This window comes from Chelonia mydas, chromosome 5, assembly GCF_015237465.2.
Source record: "Chelonia mydas isolate rCheMyd1 chromosome 5, rCheMyd1.pri.v2, whole genome shotgun sequence".
Taxonomy (NCBI): Eukaryota; Metazoa; Chordata; order Testudines; family Cheloniidae; genus Chelonia; species Chelonia mydas.
In genome coordinates, this window is record NC_051245.2 from 18,840,530 (window position 1) to 18,860,868 (window position 20,339).

General features: G+C 39.8%; 1 protein-coding gene across 24 annotated transcripts in view; it reads right to left on the reverse strand.

Moving 5' to 3' along the window:
* Nucleotides 1-20,339, reverse strand: part of TCF4 (transcription factor 4) — a 315,197-nt gene that overhangs the window by 54,848 nt on the left and 240,010 nt on the right. For 13 of the 24 annotated variants that reach the window (XM_043546604.1, XM_037902556.2, XM_037902559.2 and 10 more), the window contains one exon: nucleotides 1,382-1,444. The exons of the other annotated variants lie outside the window; for them this stretch is intronic. In XM_043546604.1, coding sequence (XP_043402539.1) covers nucleotides 1,382-1,444 — 63 coding nt within the window. The remainder of the gene's footprint in view (nucleotides 1-1,381; nucleotides 1,445-20,339) is intronic. 24 annotated transcript variants of the gene reach the window in all.

Sequence of the window (20,339 nt, forward strand, 5' to 3'; positions counted from 1 at the left end):
TTTTCCTGTATGTATGTATTTAAATAAGATGCATGCAAACACATTGTGAAAATACAAAGATTTTTTGAAAATTTTTACACATATTTTCAAACTATCCTGTAGTGTCTTCATGTGAGATATACAGTGCACTATACAATAAAATTAAAAGATAAGTTCTAAATGCATGTCAGTTTTTGCCCCCTCCCCCCCAATTTAGAGCCTGATCCTTCAAGGTATTGGGGACCCTCAGCTCTTACTGACATCAATTCAGGGCACTCAGCGCCTAGTGGAATCATGAAAAAAAGAAAGGCATTTAACATCCAGATGCTACTAATGTAGTTTCATTCAGCTTACTGTAAGCGAAGTGCCAGTCACAGAATGAGAACACTAATATTTGTTTGAAGACTTCTAGTAAAGGCAAAAGGAACCAATAAGACTCCAAACTGAAGAGCACAAACAAATCTAGACCAAAGGCCTGTCAGCAATAGCCAACACCCATTTCCCTTGGAACTGCTTAATGTATCTCGTTGATGCTATTAGAGTGTGATAATAAAGAGATGACAGGGATTTTTAGAAGTCCTTGATGTCAGATTTAATGCTAAAACAACTGTCTTCAAGTTAAAGACAGATCTGAAGGACGAATAACAGATGCTATACTACAATATACCTACTATATGGTCGCACAATATTAATGTCAGAGAGAAGAAATAACATAGAAGGGAGTTTACTGGTCATTCAATTTATACACACTTCAGAGACTTCTCACACCTTCAGACAATGTAACCTTCAAACAGGGTATACTGACTGAAAAACACATATACTGGAGAAGGCTTATATAGCTGCATTTTAAAAAAATAAGCACCGAATCATAGAATGATTAATATTAAAATTGAGGTGTACTGCATTGTGGTATTTATCTTTACTATAGTTTTCATTATCCCACAAATACTATGATATATTTAACTACTGTGGGTGATCAATGCTCAGTTTTTAAATGGTGTTCATTTTATAGTACGTTTACATTATTCTGTTGCTTTTTTTAATGCAGGTGTGGTTGAACAGTAGGATGGTTTCTTAAATTACAGTACATGTGGGAAACAGATGAAGATATAAGTAATATTATATAAAGGTTCTTTACAGTTTGAAATAGCTGCTTCAATGCCTATCTCCCTCCACCCATCCAGTTACATTGCTCTACAACTTTTCCCTACATCTTTGACTTTACTTATTTAAAAATGGGGGGGTGCTACTGGTTTTTAAAAAATCTTTCTTTTTGTGAATGTTGTGCTCATGAGAGGTGCTGGATGAACAGTTCTGGAGTCTGAACGCATCTAGCCACTGAACATGGGAGGGGCACTGCATGCTTCCTCACAATGCCTTTCCAACATGCTTCAATGCTGACCTGGAAGCACCAGTCTCGCCGTTCAGTTTCACGCTTATTCAGTCTGTGGCTTTTCTGCTGAATCTGCGAACAAGTAGGCCCGTTAGGAACTCGAATATGACCACTAACTGCTTTCACACAGCCCACTAAATAGCTATCAGCTAGCTACTCTGGCCCCAGCTGGCCTTTGAAAAAAGGTTGACCTTTGAAAAAGAGGAGCTTTCTCCCTGTAACTCCCTGACCTGTCTTGTCCGCTTTGTGTTACTCCTTGACCTTCCAACTGAATGTAGCTCTAATGTGATGTTACTATTCAGGAGAGGACACTGATATCAATGTAGCTCTGCAGAAGCAGTAAGCATGGAACCCTTTGTATTTAAGTAAACAACACACCAATCTATAAAGAATGGACTATTTTTATCTCTGCTAGTAAGAGATAAAAGATTGATCTGCTGCAATTAAAAGGTGCCATTTCCCCCCTAATTGGTGGACTAGAGTCTGCTAGGAAAATAGCCCCACATTTAAAGCCAAAGATCTCTATACCAGAGGTTAGCACAGTTTTCAGGGAAGAAACAAATCAAGACGAAGCATTTTATACTTTTTATAGTAAAATCAAATGCGATTTCATTTCTATTTTAGAACATTCTGTATATATCACATATTGTACCTTAACTTGCAGGGAGAAGCATCCTGAAGAATTAACTGGAGACATAATCTAATGTGGAAGCCTCTTCACCAATCAGATATTTTCACATCTCTTCTTCCCCTATTTTACTTGTTCTGGCTTCCCAGCTTCCCCACCTCACTGTTCCTGTTCTTATGTTCCCCTCCCTTTCCAGCACCTCTCATGACCTCCCCTTCTCTGCTGACCTACCTCCACTGGTTCCCTTGTGTTCAGCAACAAAGTAAAACTTGCTAAATCCTGATCTGACCTGTAAGGCTGCCAGTGCATCGAATGGAGTAGGAAAGCAAAACACCACAGAACTGGGAGCTGAGGGAACCAGCACAAGAACCTGAATTTAGAAAGTTCCTCCAACACAAATGGTCTTGTAAATCTGATGTGTTTTGTGTGGACCTTAAGCAATAGAAAACCTGAAGATTTCCTGTTAATGAAAGTTTTGAAATATACCATGGAACTCAAAGCCATGAAATGGCAAAAAAGGTTCCTGCACCAAATTCAGAGGCAGTGTGTAAAGTGGTGTAAATGAGTAGCACTGCACAAGAGGAGTGTGGTAGGAAACGCAACTAACACATCCACCAGTTTCGACTGTAATTTACACCTGCCAAAGTTCAAAGTGGATTCACTTGACTTCCTTGGACTTACTTCTCCACATGTACCATACACCACCTTACACATCACCTCTGAATTTGGTCCAATATGTATGTTTACAAAATGGATTTTATAAAAATGACATAAATATCTCTTTTTTTAGTGTATTTAAAAATAGAATGAAGATATGTTAAAACAAAATGCTGCACGTGTATAGACTGTATTCCAGCTTTTTCCCCCTCACATCTCCTTGTCTTGACTCATCTGCTCATCTGTATATGCCGATAATTATTTCAAACTACATTTCAAAGATGTAGCCTTATTTAAAAAAAGTTAAAGCAGAAGCAACAGATTATTAAAGAAAAACAAAAATAACCCACCTCTCAGTGTAGGCTTGGATTCACATGAGTCTTCTTTAATAAATATGAAAAGTAAATGTGTTATCAAACACTCCTGAGGGAAATGAATATATATACACACACTCATTTGGTTGACCTATTCACTAATTTGCGTCTGTGCTTCTCTTCATCATTTGCTAACAAGACAAATCACAAAACTACAACGTCAATTTTTTAAATGTGGGTGCACAAATTGCAACCACAAAACCCCTCTGCAAAATCCTATTTGTGCACACAAGTTGACCAACTGCTTATGCTGATGGGTTCCTTTTGCCCACAACTTCAGGTTTTGTGGGTGAAACTTCTGGGTAGAATTTTCACCTAGAGCTTGTCTACATGGTGGGGTAATGCACACTATGAAAATATGATTTCTAAAGGGCACTAATGTGTAGCTCAATAATTGGTCCACATAGATCCTGCTGGTGCTCATTGAAGGTTCCTGAGAATTACATTTACGCACACTCGGGAACCTACAGTGAGCATCAGCAGGATCTTCATGGACCAATTAATGAGCTACACATTGGTGCCCTTTAGAAATTGCAACCCCACAGTATACATTACCCCACCGGGTAGACAAGCCCCTAGCTGTTTTTGAAAATTTTACCAACTATACTGTGTCCAACACCATGATACCTGCATATAAGTAGCTGAACAAAACAATTAGTATATGAACTCTGAATATGTAAGTATACTATAGATACACATGTGTAGATGAAATACACACATATATACACAGACATGTACGTACACAATATAATTTGTACCTGCAGCATATACAAATTTATATGTACCCAGGTAGTACATCCTCCTTTATCTGAACCACAGACCAATTCTCAAATTTCTTTAATTCAAAAATAAATTCTGTTCAATTAAACAAGCAGGTTTAGATATTACTGTGTAGACTATAAGTCATGCTCCACTGGACTTTTTATGCATTTTTGAAAATCATTGCAATTAAAACTGATAGTAAATTTAACCTGACCCACTGTGGTACTGTTAGTAACATTCAAGCTACTTCTAAAGCTGATCTTTACTATGCTTCCTGGACTCCAGCTTCCACCACTATTTTATTTGAACACCTGTATTTTTCTTGGTCTCGGCACTAAGTTAGCAGTGGCTAACTCTGTACATCTGCTATTACTTTTGAGATGGTGCATCACAGAAATGCCCTCTGCCAGCAACCTGAGCAACTTGACCATATCTGAATATGTGCAAACATACAATTCTTTCAAATTTGGACCACGTGAAACTTTCCTTTTTTCTGGTTCCGCTTGTCCTACTGCAAGTCCATTTGGGAGTTGGCTCCAAAACCAGGATTAAGGATGGTACCTACCGGTATAAGCATCTAACAGATGGAGGGTGAATTTAGTTTCTTTCTTGAGTCCACAAATAAAACCCAAGTAAAGAGTGAATTGAGAGACTAAATTCATTACCCAAACCACTGACATGGTGTTGGGTGAGCTTTACAGCCCTTCCATGGCCACCTTTTGCAGGGGACACAATTCCTGTGTAGCATGGCAGTTGGACCTATACAAATAGAGATGTATGGCCAGGACTCTGCTTCCCCTTCAAGTCTGCACTAAGCTCCCCTTCGACAGTAGAATTACATGAAACTGAATTTCAGCCTGACTGTATACAACTAATTATCTACTGCTCTGCCATGGGAACCCATCATGCTGTTTGGTGACAAACAGACAATTTTACACAGTAAGTGCAAAGAGCCATACCAAATAAATAAATAAGGATATCCAGAATATACTGCCAGAGGACCAAAGATTTCCTAGTTGCAAGTAGGATGTTTTTCAAAGGCACAAATTGTAGTTATGTGCTCAACTCCCACTGACAGTCAATGTGTGTTAGGCCCCTGCCATTTGTGCATTGGAACATCTCCACCATAGATCTCACATCACTGGACCTTAGACAACATTACAGTGTGTGTGTCCAAGGAGTCCTTTTGTGTAGGAAATTCCTTCTGAATGATACAATTGGGGAAACATTCTGAAAATAACCAAAATTCATGACATAAGCATTCTAAGCAGATTTAGAGAAAACCATATGCCAGTGTTTCTCCACACTACTTCACAATTACATTCAAGCTTTCATGTATCCTAGGTATGTACTTGCTTGGAAAAATCACTCATCCAACAGTTATAATAGAAACAGACATGTTTCCTCTTCCAGATCTGACATCCCAACATTAACCAGTCTTTAATACAGGAAACAGGAAACTCACCAGGACAATGATCAGAAATAAGCTGGGTCAAAACATTTTTCTTAGCATGGGAAACTGGTGATTTTTCACTTTTCACAGGGTTTGTGCAAAAATTATGAGTAAAACTTTGGTAAATGCCATGCTGGCAACTTCTGCATGTGAAAGTCAGGTTTTGCCAGTTAAGGACACAAAAATACTGAAAGGAGGAGAGGAGGGCAGAAAGATTTTTATGTAGTGATGGAAAAATATCCAAAATAAGTACTAGCTTAATGTCATGAAACTGGGAAAATGGGTGTGAGTGACCACTGTCAGACAGATTTGTACAGTTTTACAAAGTGAAAGCCACTGGATTCATATAAAGTAACCCAGATTTTGCTGTGCCTGGCTGAACTAGCAGGGTTCAAGATGTTACAGAGAGATGTCTTTATCCTGTATTTACTGAAAGGGAGCCTGATTCGGCAATATTTACTCAAACAAAACACCCATTATATTGTCAGGCCTTTAAAACACTGCTAATTTCCAGCCTTTGCTTTTCATCCTTCAACTTGACAGCAGTACACTAGTTAAGCGCAAAGACGCATGCTCCCTGACACTAGAAGGTGAAGACAGCTACAGATTTGCTTTTCATTATATCATAGGGACGCTGTATGTTCAACAGGAAAGAACGTGAATGAAGGAGATGAGTAACTTGTGTGAATATGGAATATTCTAAGTAGCCTGCATCTCCCCAACCATTCTTCCAATACCCCCAACACAAAATCATTTTTAAAAATCTCAGAAACCTTGGTATATTTTTTCAGATTTATCCATCCATAAAAGTTTGCCAGCTAATTTTTCAAATAGTAATCGTTTCTATGTCATTATTTAAAGAGGCACATAAATTATACTGAATAAGTATTGACAAACAAAAATCAGCTCAATAACTCAATCCAAAACGTAGAAAGTACAGCAGGCCTAACTTGTAGTAGAATAGGATGATTGCGGAACTGCAGATGTGTACAATTGGTTTGCTGATTTCACAGAAAATACATTATAGATCCGAATATTTTAACACATGTGACCTTCTGAATTCAAAAATGATTTCATGTCATGATGGGAAAGTTCTGAAGAAGGCACTACGTAATGTGACATAATGAAAGAATTATCACATTATGTTAAATTTCGGAAGCCAGCCTTGAAATTCCAAATGTTCTTTTCTCCTTTAGTTTTTTGGGAAACTCACTGCCTTAAGGTTAGTGAAAAGAACTGAGAAGTAAGTCTAGAAAGGGGTGTTGGATGTTTAGGTGCCACAGTTCAGGAAAGATGTGGACAAATTGCAGAAAGTCCAGAGAAGAGCAACAAAAATGACTAAAGGTCTAGAAAATATGACCTCTGAGGGAAGATTGAAAAAACTGGGTTTGTTTAGTCTGGAGAAGAGAAGACTGAGAGGGGACACGATAACAGTTTTCAAGTACATAAAAGGTTGTTACTAGGAGGAGGGAAAATAACTGTTCTTCTTAATCTCTGAGGATCGGACAAGAAGCCATGGGCTTAAATAGCAGCAAAAGAGGTTTAGGTTGGACACTAGGAAAAACTTCCTAACTGTCAGGGCACTGGAATAAATTGCCTAGGGAGGTTGTGGAATCTCCATCATTGGAGATTTTTAAGAGCAGGTTAGACAAACACCTGTCAGGGATGGTCGAGATAATACTTAGTCCTGCCATGAGTGCAGGGAACTGGACTAGATGACCTCTCGAGGTCCCTTCCAGTCCTATGAATCTATTCATTCCCTCAACTGGAGATAACCTATTCTTTTTGAAATAGCAAAAACAAAACCTCTAGATTAATACTAGTGAAATGCACTGAAATTTCAGATCTGGATCAATAAATGATGGAGGGGAGCCAACCTGAATTCAATGTATGATAACGGAATGATGGTTTTAAGAGGGGAAGAACTCTAGTGATCACATGACCACTATCATGAAGGAAACAAAAATGAATGGGATGAATATCTCTAGAATATGTTACAGCAGCTATAAGGTTAGTTATTAGTTAATTTATTAATAATAATTACAACAGTAAACTAAATGTTTCAAAATGTTTTCTTTTTTTCACTAAACTGACTCATGTGAGGGACCTAACACATGAAGTCTATTACATTTGAAAGTTTCTTATTCAAATTCTACTATTACTGATCAGGTAAGAAATGTTAAGTAGGAATCAGGTGAGCTTCTAGAGCCTGGTATATCAGTAGAAAGGTTTATGTGTCTTTTGGAAAGACTGCCTCCTTATGATGAGGGGCTAAGACTGACCATGTAGTGTTGAAATACTGTCACTGCAGACCACTCCAAAGACATCTGGGTACCTGGAGAGAAGTCCATGATATATACAGGATGATGCTATGTAACAAAACCTTCATTATGGTAGAAGAAAAGAAATGTACAACTGGAGAGTTTACTAAAAAAGAATGGGCAGCCTTGGAAAATACAAAAGCAAGTTAAAAGCAGTTAATTCATACCCTACAACACTATTGTTTAAGGAAGTATACAGTGTGGGCTAATGTCTGAAAAGAGATCGGAAGTCAGACATCATGGGTTCTGTACCTGACTCTCTCATTAACTCACTGTGTGACCACAGGCAAGTGACTTAACCTCTCTGTGCCCCAGGATCATCATCTGTAAACAATGGCATAACAGTACCAGCACATTTGTGAAGTGCTTTGAGATCCCTAAATGAAAGATGCTATGTAAGTGCAAATTATTTTACTGTGTTGGATGTTGTCCCCCAAATCCCTCTGCAAGTCCTTTTCATCAGACTCTATGCTGACAGCCAGCAGCAGGTGTTTAGAAACCATGTCTGAGCAGAAATCATAAGGTTTTCAAATACCCCTTCAATCTTGGCCATCATTTTTCCCATATAAATTTAACTCCCTTTTGTCCATTCTCAAGCCTTGGTTGTACTATTGGTAGAGAACTCTCATTCTCCTCTCAGACTAAAGTACCTCTCAACATTTTCTGCTCAGGAGTTGTACAGAGAAAAGCAATCCTTGTTTCCCCGTTGAGGCTGAGGGCTTCCCCTCCATGATGCCATGGCAATGATAACTCTGGCGTCAACACAAGGCAAAACACAGCAAGCCATCAGTCTGGCCTTCACATAGAATGATAATTTAAACAAAATATATTGCTTTGCATGCCAAGCTCAAATGTGAAGTGCAAGCTGTAAAATACAGTACTGATTTAAGGCTTCATATTTCTGGATACAGTGAAATCCACTTCAAATATACCTGATATAAGGAAACATTTGAGAACAGAATAAACCTATCAGTCCACAGATCCTAATACATGGTGAAACTTCCTTAAAATGAAGATTTCAAAAGAGAACATTTATTAAATTATAAGAACCTTACTAAATGGCATAATGTAATGGCTATCAGGACTGTCGAAAAGAATAAGCCTACTCATCAAAATGATCTGGGCTGCATTAGCAGATGTCAGCCTCACTCAGAAGGAAAAACTCTCTTAAGCAAATACCTGAGAAAGTAATAAACATCCACTGCAGAAGTTTCTCTCTGCAGGAGAGCCCCTCTTCTTGTAAAATTCCCCTTTGACTGATCTCCTATTTTTATGATGGCTATTGGTTTTGGATATGTTACAGACTGACCTCCAAAATAAGTACTGGATAAAGAATCTGACCATCACTTTCTGCATGAGTTGCTGTAACTGGCCACTCAGGTCTCACTCCCCATCCCTGTGATTTGCATTTTGGATGCAGTTAAACTTTTTTAGTCAGGGCTGTCTGTTTTCAGTTCATATGAATGAGGTTGCTCACAGCACTATTTTCAAACAAGGCTCCTCATTAACTTTTCAGCCTATTTGAATTCCTAATTTTTGGTGGAAGACTTAAAATAAATAGCGATATGAAAAGGCACACAATGGGCACTGCACTGCTGTGGGGGGGGGCAACACAAGGAAAGCTGGCTTGGCAGCACAATCAACACATAAATGTTGTAAAGCAAAACACTTTAATCAGCAACATTAAAAAGTCACTATTTCTTCCTATATAATCACCTTCTTTTCCCCACTCTGCTAGTCCTTCCCTAGGCACACTTACACATACAATCCCTGCTGAGCAACAGTAATGAGGAGATAGTTTCTGGGTACCCCCTACTGTCTCTAGTTCAGTAAACCTAAGATTCACCCATATTGGGTAGATGAGTCAGCTCTAGCATTGCCCCTCCAAAAGGAAACAAACACGCATTTCATTAGCCCCTTTATTCATTCTCCCTAACTCTGCCTATTTTGCTAATGTAGGGAGAACTTTCCCTGAGTTTTAGTAAAAATCATTTTGTCCTTTTCCACATGTTATGAGCAGATTCTCCATTTTCTGGACTGACCTATTCTAGGTTTCCAGCAGAAGGAAGCTTTTTTAAATCACAGGTCCCTAATTTGGGCCACATGTTGCTGCTGGTTATTTGGAGGGAGCGGGGAGGTGGGGGAGGAGTGAGATGATGAAAAGACCAGCTCCACAACTGAAGCGCATTACCAGCCCAGAGTGGAAAGGGCCGGAAGGAAAACCCACCCACCTCGCCCTGCGTTTATTCTATCAACCTGCAATTGCAGCAATCAAAACCAGATGTCGGCTCTTCCAGATCTTTCTCACAGGACAAACATGCAAAAGGCCTAGGGCTTGGCATTGCCATCGAATAAAGTAATTGATACCATAATGAGCCACACAATAGAAAAGCACATGCAAACCACCCCACCCCCTTGAGAGGTATGAAAGTGCAGGTCCCGCTGAGCCGTTAAGTGCACGGTGCACCATGAAAAACAAGTGTACATAGCTACAGTAACCACCTGTAAGTCACAAAGCCGAGAAGGGCTCACTGGCAAAAGTAAAGCCCTGGGGGCTCACAGGAGGTTAAAGGTTACCCAGGGTTAATGAAGAAGGTTGTTGAGCACTGGAGAAAATGAATTGCAGGTGAGAGTCTGATTACAAAATCAAGGATGGTTTCTGCCTCACATTTTGCACCACATTCTTTAATTAATGTGAGTTCTCCTGCAACCTTATGCTGAGTACCAAAAAAAGTTATTTTTAGACTGTAGATTTTAAACAGGTTTACTTCTCACCATTGTCTGTGCTCCTGCTGGTGACAATAATAACAGAAACAATAACCCCATCATAAACTTATTAAAAGGAGAATTATTGCAGTGCCCTAGCCATGATGCTCTGAAATCTCCTCTGCTAAAACTTTTTGGATGTGTCACTGTTTTCTACCAAAAGACTGATTGGGATTGTCTGAGCAACTGCTGTTTTGATGTGGAAGTCTTGCCTGTATAATGATAGTAAGTGTCCAGTAAATTTCTCAAATTCCTTTGACTTTAACAAAATTAGCAGTATAGCATGCTGCTGTGCATGGTGTTGGGTCGTTTTTGTTGTTGTTTTTGTTTTTTGTTACACTAATGTGATCGAGCAGAAATTTGTAGAGACTGGTGTAGATTCAAAAAAGTTCCTGCAATGTGCCAGTTTTATAAACCACAGCTCATTCTGAGGTGAAACATAAAGATCTGGACCAAACCACCCATCTGCTGAGCAGTGTTTCTTCCAATTGCACCACGAGTCACTTCTACACAAACAACTGTCTTATTTGAAACATACACTAAACATTAACTTTTTTTTTCTTATCCCACCCTATATGATACTCTAACTCCACAGATCCAGTGGAGTGAAAACATTTTCCAGATGGAACTATTGAATACTGCACATCTTGTGAATGACCTAAGTTAAAAACAAGGTCAATTAATTTTTTTTCTAATTACAACATTATGTCATCCCTGTGCTGTAATATACATTCTAAAAAAGAAACAACAACATACATGGACTGGACAGTTTCTACTCAGACTGATTTCTTTCTGCCATTTCTGTATCCTGTCATACTTTCCCAAATCACCACCAAAGCAGTATATGTACAAATACCAGCATCCTCTGTCGTTACTATGAAGGCTAGGAAATTGCAGGTACACTTTAATGACTGATTCTGCAGTTTCCTCCATTGCTCCACTGTTCCCCAGCTTTGATAGACCCAATTGGCAGGCTGTACCCTTCTCCCTAATGTGAAATAAGTGCTCCTGGAAAATAAGATTATCAGAAGGCGTAGTTTCCTAAATGGTCCAATCAGCTTGGAGTTGCTTCTAATATGGGCTAGAGGAAGAAAACAGAGAAGGATGAGAGAGAACAGTGAGAAAAACAGAATGAAGAAAAGGCAAGGCAATGAAATTGTGAGAAAAAAACAGAAAGAAGGGAGAACAAACCAGGTTAAGAGAATGAAGGAAAGGGGAAAATGAGGCAGAAAGGAAAATAGAGAATAATGGGAGGACAAAGCTTAGAGGAAAAAATGGGATCGCAAAATAAGGAAGAGAACAAATACCACAGTGATGTTCATAGTATACGAATCAATATGGGTGTGAAGGTGATGAGGGAACAAATTAGGGAGCGGGCAAAGCAGGGAGGGAAAGAAGAAGGAAGCTCAGAATTCTCACCATCACCAGCAATGAAACCTACAAACAGGCAGAACCACAGAACAAAATTCACATGGGTGGAGAGGAGAAACTTCACGTCAACCAAATGAAATGGTACTTGGAGACTGTATTCGGTTTTGTTGAAGCCTGTTGCTGAGAGAGGGATAGGATGGTAAACAGCCTTTGACTGCTGGTTAGAGTGATCATGTCTGCATAGCCTCCCACCAAAACTGTGCTTGTTCCCCATCTTCAGAGTAACTGGGATCTTGGGAGAGAAGGAAGGAGGAAGAAATGGCAAATGTGAGTCTGATATGTTACTTTTACCTCCCTGGGAAAGGTTAGGGCACTATCCCAGAGAGAATTCACATTAGACATCAGGGGCTTAATTCTACTGTTTTTAGACCCATGTAAATTGGGAGTAACTCCACTAACCCCAACAGAGTTAATCCTGTGAAAAATAGCAGGAATTTTGCCCAAGAAATGCTATTAGCCTCAGATGTCAGATGCTGGCAACACTTCCAGCATTAGGTACTGGTCATGCTTCTCGTAGACACTAAAATTGCTGTTATTGTCTAATACTGAAAGCATTTGGGGAGGAGAGATGGGAGGAAGAGAAAAGCCAGAACACAGAAAACAAAATAGAGGTAGCAGAGAAACGAGCAAAGACAATGATTCCCACCAAAACCAGGCCTCTGTCAGTCACAGACAAGAGTTACTGCTTCCACAAAAGTCAATTTAGATATTGGGAAGTGGCAAGAGTGAAGGAAATGGCTGAATTAACACATGACCTTAGGGTGAAACCCTTATTTTTAACATTGTGATCCTCATTTTTGGTTACTGGAAAGGAAGTGTCCTAGCTATGGCATATTCCAGAAAAAGATCCTGAGGGAGCATGGATCAGGAAGAGCACACGTGGGAAGGCAATAGAGATATGCAAAGGGAAGCCAAAAAGTAAAGTAAAGGGAAGCCAAAAGATATAGAGTAGAGGAACAAGGAGGAAAGAGACGGACAAAGGCGGGGAGTGGAATGCACGAGTCCATGCAAGATTGGAGAGAAAGATGTAACGAGTGAGAGAAATTAGGGGTTGATCCTGAAAGATGATGAGCATCCTGCAATTCCAATTATTTCAATAGCAGTTATAGGTGCTCAGCAACTGAGCATCAAACCCTAAGTGAAGGAATAAATGAGTAGGCAAAGGAAAAAGAATGGGAGATAGCAATAAAAGGGATGACGAAAGGAACGAAGGTGCCATCTGCAGAGATTCAGGGGTAGTTGTCACATGCAAATTCTAATTCACATTTCATTTAAATTAGCACATCCCCAAGCCTTTTAAAAAAGGAGTTCCCAGCAGAAGTAGAGACCAGGAAGATGAGCATTTCATTTATTTTACTTCATTTCAGTATCAACTTCATCACTTTTTTCCCCACCTGATCTATTGAGAACCATTTTGTGTTTCTTATTTTCTACGGTCTCTTTACAAATGCATGCAAAGACAGTGAATGTATCAGACATCTGACCACATTTTCCTCCCAAATTTCTCTGAAAGAAATGAGCCTTAATCCTGCAATTTTCCAGTGGCACTGGTCATTATCTACCTAGCACAGCATGATCAAGTGGACTGAAGAATATACAACTCGTAAATTAGAGCTTATCTATTTGCCTAAAAAAATCCCAAGAAATTCCTGCAAATTATGTTTTATATCCTCTAAACGACAGAGGGCCAGATTCTCACCTACTGTAAATCAGCGTAGCTCCACTGAAGTCAATGGCCCAGAGAATATAAACTAATGATAAAACAATGGAACTGACATACTTGAACCCCAAAGAACTGACTCGAGATGTACGGCTATTCAGCCTTGATTTGCTCTAGCTTCCACTGATATCAGTGTAAAAGCTCCTAGGCAGGAGAAGGTCTACCAGTGGAGGAGGCGATGGCAGTATGAAGCAGCCTAAATCTCCCAGGTACGCGGATGGCTACAGGAGACCAGCACTGCCCAAAAGTGGCAATGCTGGTTAGGAGAAGGGTGAAGTCAGGGTATGTGCTGATTTAGCTAAAGCACTCAGCAGCATCCACTAGTGAGGCTCCTATAGACACCTAACTTGTTACTAAGGCTATGTACACACTACAGCTTACGTTGGTATAAATTATATCGCTCAGGGGAGCGAATAAGCTATCCCCCTAAGCGACGTAAAGTTACACCAACCTCAGCGCTGGGTGGACAGCGCTTTGCTGGTGGGAGAGCTTCTCCTACTGACAGCTACCACTGCTCACAGGGGCTAAAGTAATTCAGTCGAGGGGAGAGCTCTCTCCTGTTGGTTCAGAGCATCTGCACTAGCAGCGCTGCCTCAGTGCTGGCTGTAAGCTCCGTAGCGTATCCGTTGCCTAAGACTCCTATCCTGCAATCAGATCCACACAGGGAGACAGACCTCTGTACACATGCAGAGCCCCACTAACTTTAATGGATCTCCGCAGGCTCAGCGTTTTGCCTTCCCTTGTGATAATCCCCCCTTGTGCGCAGGAAGATTTACATTGATACTTCCCTGCAGAGGTTTGAATGGCTCTGTAAACGTAAGTTTTAAGATAAGTTTCAGTTCAGCCCTCAGCCTTGAACCAGATGACTAGAGTTTATGGCAGCGACTGACAATGGTTAACCAGCTTAGACTGAAAGTACGTTCCAAAGGTGAACACAGATGGGTCCAAACTGGAGCACCAGATCCAATCCCTTCCACCTAATTTTTGGGGAGGTCTGGATTCTGATTCAAACTCAGCGTCTCAGGCCTGTCTCAAGTAATGAATCGTGAATTGTAATGTCTTCATCTCCATGGAACAGAAAAGAAATAGGGTGACAGCAGATTCAGGTGCCGAGACACAATAAAAACAATGAGGAAAGAAAATGTTTGCTTTTTATGTCAGCTGAGATGTCAGTACCCATTAATAAATCTATCTGCTAAATCTACTCTTATTCATGTGGGACATCACCAAGTTAAAGTAAAATAAATTATCTTTAATTAAATGGAATTGTCGTCTTCCTCCCGCTATCATCCCCAATTATTACATCCTAATCAGCCCTTTTGGGAGAAGGCATGAGAGAAGGCTGAAAAGCACATTTACTATAAACAATTTTTCTCTCTGTCAAGAGATGGAAATTTTATTTTAATTATTGTTTAGGACTATGACTTTCACCCAGTTTTTGATAAAAGGGATTAAAAGTTTAAAATGCCATCATTCAAAGAGAGAAAGAAAATCTGCTCATGTCATCACCCCGATGAAATTTCCTTAGTCCTTCCTACAATTAAAGCCCAGAGCAGGGCAGAGGCAGTTAGAAAATATGCAAGTCATTTGTTTAAACCTCTTTATTATTATTTCCAGCAGGAGATTTGCATTATAAAATATTTTGACCGAAAAGACAAGGTAAATGCATTAGGGAATGTGAGCTAGTGGCTAGAATGGAGAAATAGGAACATGAGTGCTTGGATTCTACTCCCAGCTCAGTTACTAAGTGAATATATGACCTTGGGCAAGTCATGTCTATGTTTACCTATCTAAAAGGGGATTAATACTTACAATGGGTATGGTAATTACTTTGCAGGGGCATTGTGAGTAAAGTTGTGCTCAATGTATACAACAAAACCTCAAACTACATGAAACTCATCAGGCGTGGGGATTAATTAAACTTGAAACTCAGACCAGGGCCCCTATCCTGCAATAAGGTTCTCAAAGGCAGATGGATTTGGACATGTGGAGCACCTTGCAGGATCAGAGCCTAGCTTTGGAAAAAGGTTTTTATCTTTTGAGCTAACCTGGAATAAGTTTTCAGAAAATCTGGACTGATTAATGGTTCTGTGTCAAAACCACGTGGAATCTGCATAGTGTTCATGCAAAAGTACAGGAAACTCGGCAGTTTTAACTGGGTTTCACTTTCAGATTTTGGATCATTTGAATTTGACTCAAAGTGAAACTCTGTCGTGTGAACAAAGGCAGATCAAAATTGAACAAAATACTTCTGCAACCCCCAACAGTCAATATGCTGAGTTCCACACAGCTGTAGTAGTAAGGATTCGTTTGTTAGTGTTTAAAAAAGAAACTCTAGGGGTCTGATTTTCAAACACGCACACACACTGTTTTGTTTGACCCATTATCATGACTTTATGTAATTCAAGTACTTGTGCACGCAACTATGCCATCTATGCATCTAAGTGGTCATCTGTATGCAAAAATACCTGATTTAGGTCTGCAAACACTGTAACTGTCCACACAAATTAGGCATACAAAACAGCACATGCACATATTTTAAAATTGACCTTATAAGTTTGAAGTAATATTAGAATGGTCTAACACAGCAGAATCTGGAACTTTGATTTAAATAGACGTTTTAATCTTGGCTAGGATTAGGTTTTAAAAGCTAGCAACATTAATTCTAGGAGCATCTGCATATAATGCACATATATAGAAGACCATACCCCTAAAAAATTAAAAGGGACTATTAGAGGTGGGTTAAATTTTTCAGAGCAACAGTTTAATAACCAAAAAGGGGGTGTGGGGGAGATGTTTTGGGTTGATTGAAACCATTTGCAAATTCAACTTGAATTTGTCAAATGGTTTCAGCCAAAAAAGAATTTTCTGAGCTAGGTTCACAAGGGGAACATATGTGCCGTTCACAAAACCACTAAAGGAGGAGGAGATGGTCTCCAGTAGCTCAGTGCTTAGGGCTTAACTGCAGGAAACCCAGATTCAAATCCCAACTCTGGAGCAGGGACATAAAATCTAGGTCTTCTCTTCTATCAGGTCAATGCCTCAAGAACCAGGAGATAGGCTCTTCTGAGGAGGGAAACGCTCCTGTTGAAGCTCCTATAAGTAATTAAATAGTCATTGGAGCAGGGAACCCAGGAGAGTGCCCCAATAGCTGGGCTATGGAGTTATTCTATCCCTGGCTCAATGACTATTCAAGTATTTTACACAAAGTGGAACAGTTTAAACAGGAGAGATTAGGGATTTATCTACACAGCACCACAGTCCAGACTACAGGGGTGTGACTTGTAGAGTAATCTAAACTATTGTGCTCTAACTGCCCCATGCAGACTCTGCTTATGTTTAATGTGAACCAATTATGTTTTAGTTCTCACCAGCAGGGTCTAAGTGGGGCAGTGAGAGCACATTCTAGAGTGCTCTACAGATCGCACCCTGTAGTACGGACTGTGGCACCGTGTAGACAAGCCCTAAGAGCAAACCCCTCCCAAGTAGCTATTAGGGCACTGTCCTGGAGGGACTGGGGGAAGACCCGGTTTCAAGTCTCTGCTTTGATGACTATTTAATTATTTATACAAAGTGGAAAAGCTTCAACAAGAGCACCTGAGACAGTCCAACTTGAGACAGCCCAACAACAGAATAGCTTAGATCCTGATCGTTAGGGCACCTCCCTGGGAGGAAGGGGATCTGAGCTGGAGTGGGGCTTCACACCGGGCTCTCTCACATGAGTGCCATAACCACTAGGCTACTGGGTGTAAGGGGTGCACAGGCTGCATTTCCTCCAGTGGTTTTGTGACTAATCTAGTCCAGGGGTTCTCAAACTTCATTGCACCGTGACCCCCTTTCTGACAACAAAAATTACTACACGACGGGGAGAGGGGGGAAACCAAAGCTTGAGCCTGCCCCAGTCCCACCATCCCAGATGCAGGGGCCAAAGCCCCAGCCTGCCAACCTGGGTGGGAGGGCCTGTAACCTGAGCCCCATCACCTATGGCCCCATCACCAAGGGCTTTGGCTTCAGACACGGGTTGTGGGGCTCGGGCTTCGGCTTCAGCCCCGGGCCCCAGCAAGTCTAAACCAGCAAAAAATGTTTCCATTTTTCAGAACTGCCAGTGAACCAAAATACTGCATTATTCACACAGCTAGAGTCACTATATATCTCCCATAACTTTCCTATAATGTTAGTGGTTCCAGGCCAGAAAATTTTCTCAAAGAATTTTAACAGTGGCTCAGATTCTATAAAAATATGAACATTTTACCCCAAAAAATTGATTTAAGGGAAAACACATATTAAAATAATATATTTTGAGGGGGAAATTACTTCACCTGTGTCATTAATGACAATTTAGATTATTAAAATGGAAAGTGGCTTGAAAATCTAATGTACATTTCACTCTTAAAACCGGCAAGGAGTCCTGTGGCACCTTATAGACTAACAGACGTATTGGAGCATAAGTGAATACCCACTTCATCGGATGCTTATGCTCCAATACATCTGTTAGTTTATAAGGTGCCACAAGACTCTTTGCCGCTTTTACAGATCCAGACTAACACTGCTACCCCTCTGATACTCTATAAACTGTTTACCATTTTCATTTTCAGTTTGGTTGGACTTTTAAAAATGAATGGGCAATTTCATTATTTTTTCAAATCAGTATCACTTCTGCCATTTTAAACTTTATGCTGTGATGGCTGGGGTGCAAGCACAGCAGAGCAATGTTGAAAACCAGAACAACAAACGGTATTTATTTTTTTTTTTCATGTCCACTGATCATTTGAACCTTGTAGATTTTGGGCATAACTTGATCTAACAAGGTCCCTTTAAAAAGACCCCTTCTTAAAATGATAATATAAGCAAAAGTAACAAATGCTGTCATATCAAATCAGCTTATTACAAAACAAAATCAGCAATAGTTTTCATTAAGTTTTTTGTTACATGTCATTGTACTATATATTTTAAGCACATCTGGTAATAAGTCATCTCTGAGCCCGATGAGTGCTCTCTCAGCCTGAGCCTGATAAGTGCTGAGGAGCCTGATGAGTCATCCCTGAGCCTGCTTACCTGGGGGCTCCATGTCAATCAACCAGAGCTCACCCTATCCTCAGGTGAGTGTCTGACCAGGTGACCCCAAGTCTAGGGGTATAGGTTCCCAACATGAGCAACCACTCTAGTCTGCTCAATGTGGCTATCTTGTCGGAAGTATTCCCTCCTTCTCAATGGTTTTCACAGCCTTCTCCAGCCTCAACCTGTTCCTATTCCAGCCTTGTTCTGACCCTGCTCTTGGTTCCTGATTCCTGCTCTGACCCCTGGCTCTGGTCCCTGGCCTGACTGCTGCAGCTTCAACCACTAGGCCTACCCATCCACTTCTCAGGTTCTGACACTTGTCTCTTTTTGCTCCTGCCTGATAGTTTATGCTTGTTTGCTTGTTGATTATGATGCTACTGAAAACATTTTGAACAACTGCAGGCTGAAAATAAAACAAAATGTATTGCAGAGAAAAATAAAATTTAATACCAGAGAAGAACTTTAGTTTCTGACTAGAAATGGGGCCAGAGCAGTTACTGTATTCTGATTAATTAATGCAACATTTTAATAAAAGTGCATGCTTTTTAGGGTGTAGCACTGTTTTCATTTAACACTGCTTTGAATTGCCGCCTACAGAAGTAAAAAAAAAATTAAAAAAAATGCAGCTATACGAGCCTGCAGACTTCTTATAAAAGAACCAGTTTTAAACTTGTTTACACTACTGATTCCAAATGAATTCAAGATGGTGGCTAGTTAAAGAAAGAAAGACCATGCCAGGGATTTTGATCAAAGAACTTCAATTCAACAACGTTCAGTTTTAATTGACCACTAATTAAACTACATTAGCCCCCAAGAAAGTCTATATCACTTCTGAGTAATGAAGAAAAGAATTCATTTAACCCTGTCCCAGTCTCCCTTTAGCAAGCTTATAGGAAAGCAGCCATTCAAATATCAGCGTTGAAAGCAGGTCCAACATTAATATGCCGAAGTGTTCATCAAAATCAAGTGAGAGGATGGTTAACTTTTCCACGTTGCTTTGATTTTTCATCTGGTGAAGTCACCTTGCAGGTATAATTGTCTCTCTCTCAATGACAATAAACTACCCTATTGGATTACAAAGGGTTGCTTTAAAAAGTGGCTTTTATATGTGGCATTACACCAGGAAGAGTTCTAAATTTCCAGTCTTCTTGACAAAAACAGAACAGATAGAAAATCAGGAAAATTTTCAAAGACTTGGAACTCTCATTCTGGGGAAAGTGAAAGAATGGAACAAAATACTGCAGCAACTCAAAAAAAACCCAACCAAACAAAAAACAAACAAACAAACCCCACCCTCTATAATTAAGACAAACACAAAAAATGTGACATCTCCATGAAGATTCCAAATGATCAGAAAATACTAATGGGAAATTGTGCTGATATATGTATATTATGGCTATTCAACATGGCAGAGCTGATTATTCATGCATGATTCTGATACAAGTATGCAGTAGGAAATCACCACCACACCAGATGAAAAGTCCATTGCAAAACTTCTGCTTTGAAATGCACAGAATAAGAAAATATTGTTTTGCAATTCAGTGTTTATATTTTTATGAAGTATGCAGCATCAATTAACAAACTCAAGGAACCAAATGCTCTGCAGCTTTAGTCTGCTTAGAGCACAAAATTGAAAAGAAAAAAAAGAAGGTGTGTGTGTGTGTGCAGGAGAAGGAAAGAAAATAAGGATTAAAAAATTTTAATAGTTCACAGTGTTCCTACTTTATATATATATAATACATATTTATATATAATATAAAGCATTTTGCTCTATGCAGTGAACAACACTGTATATTT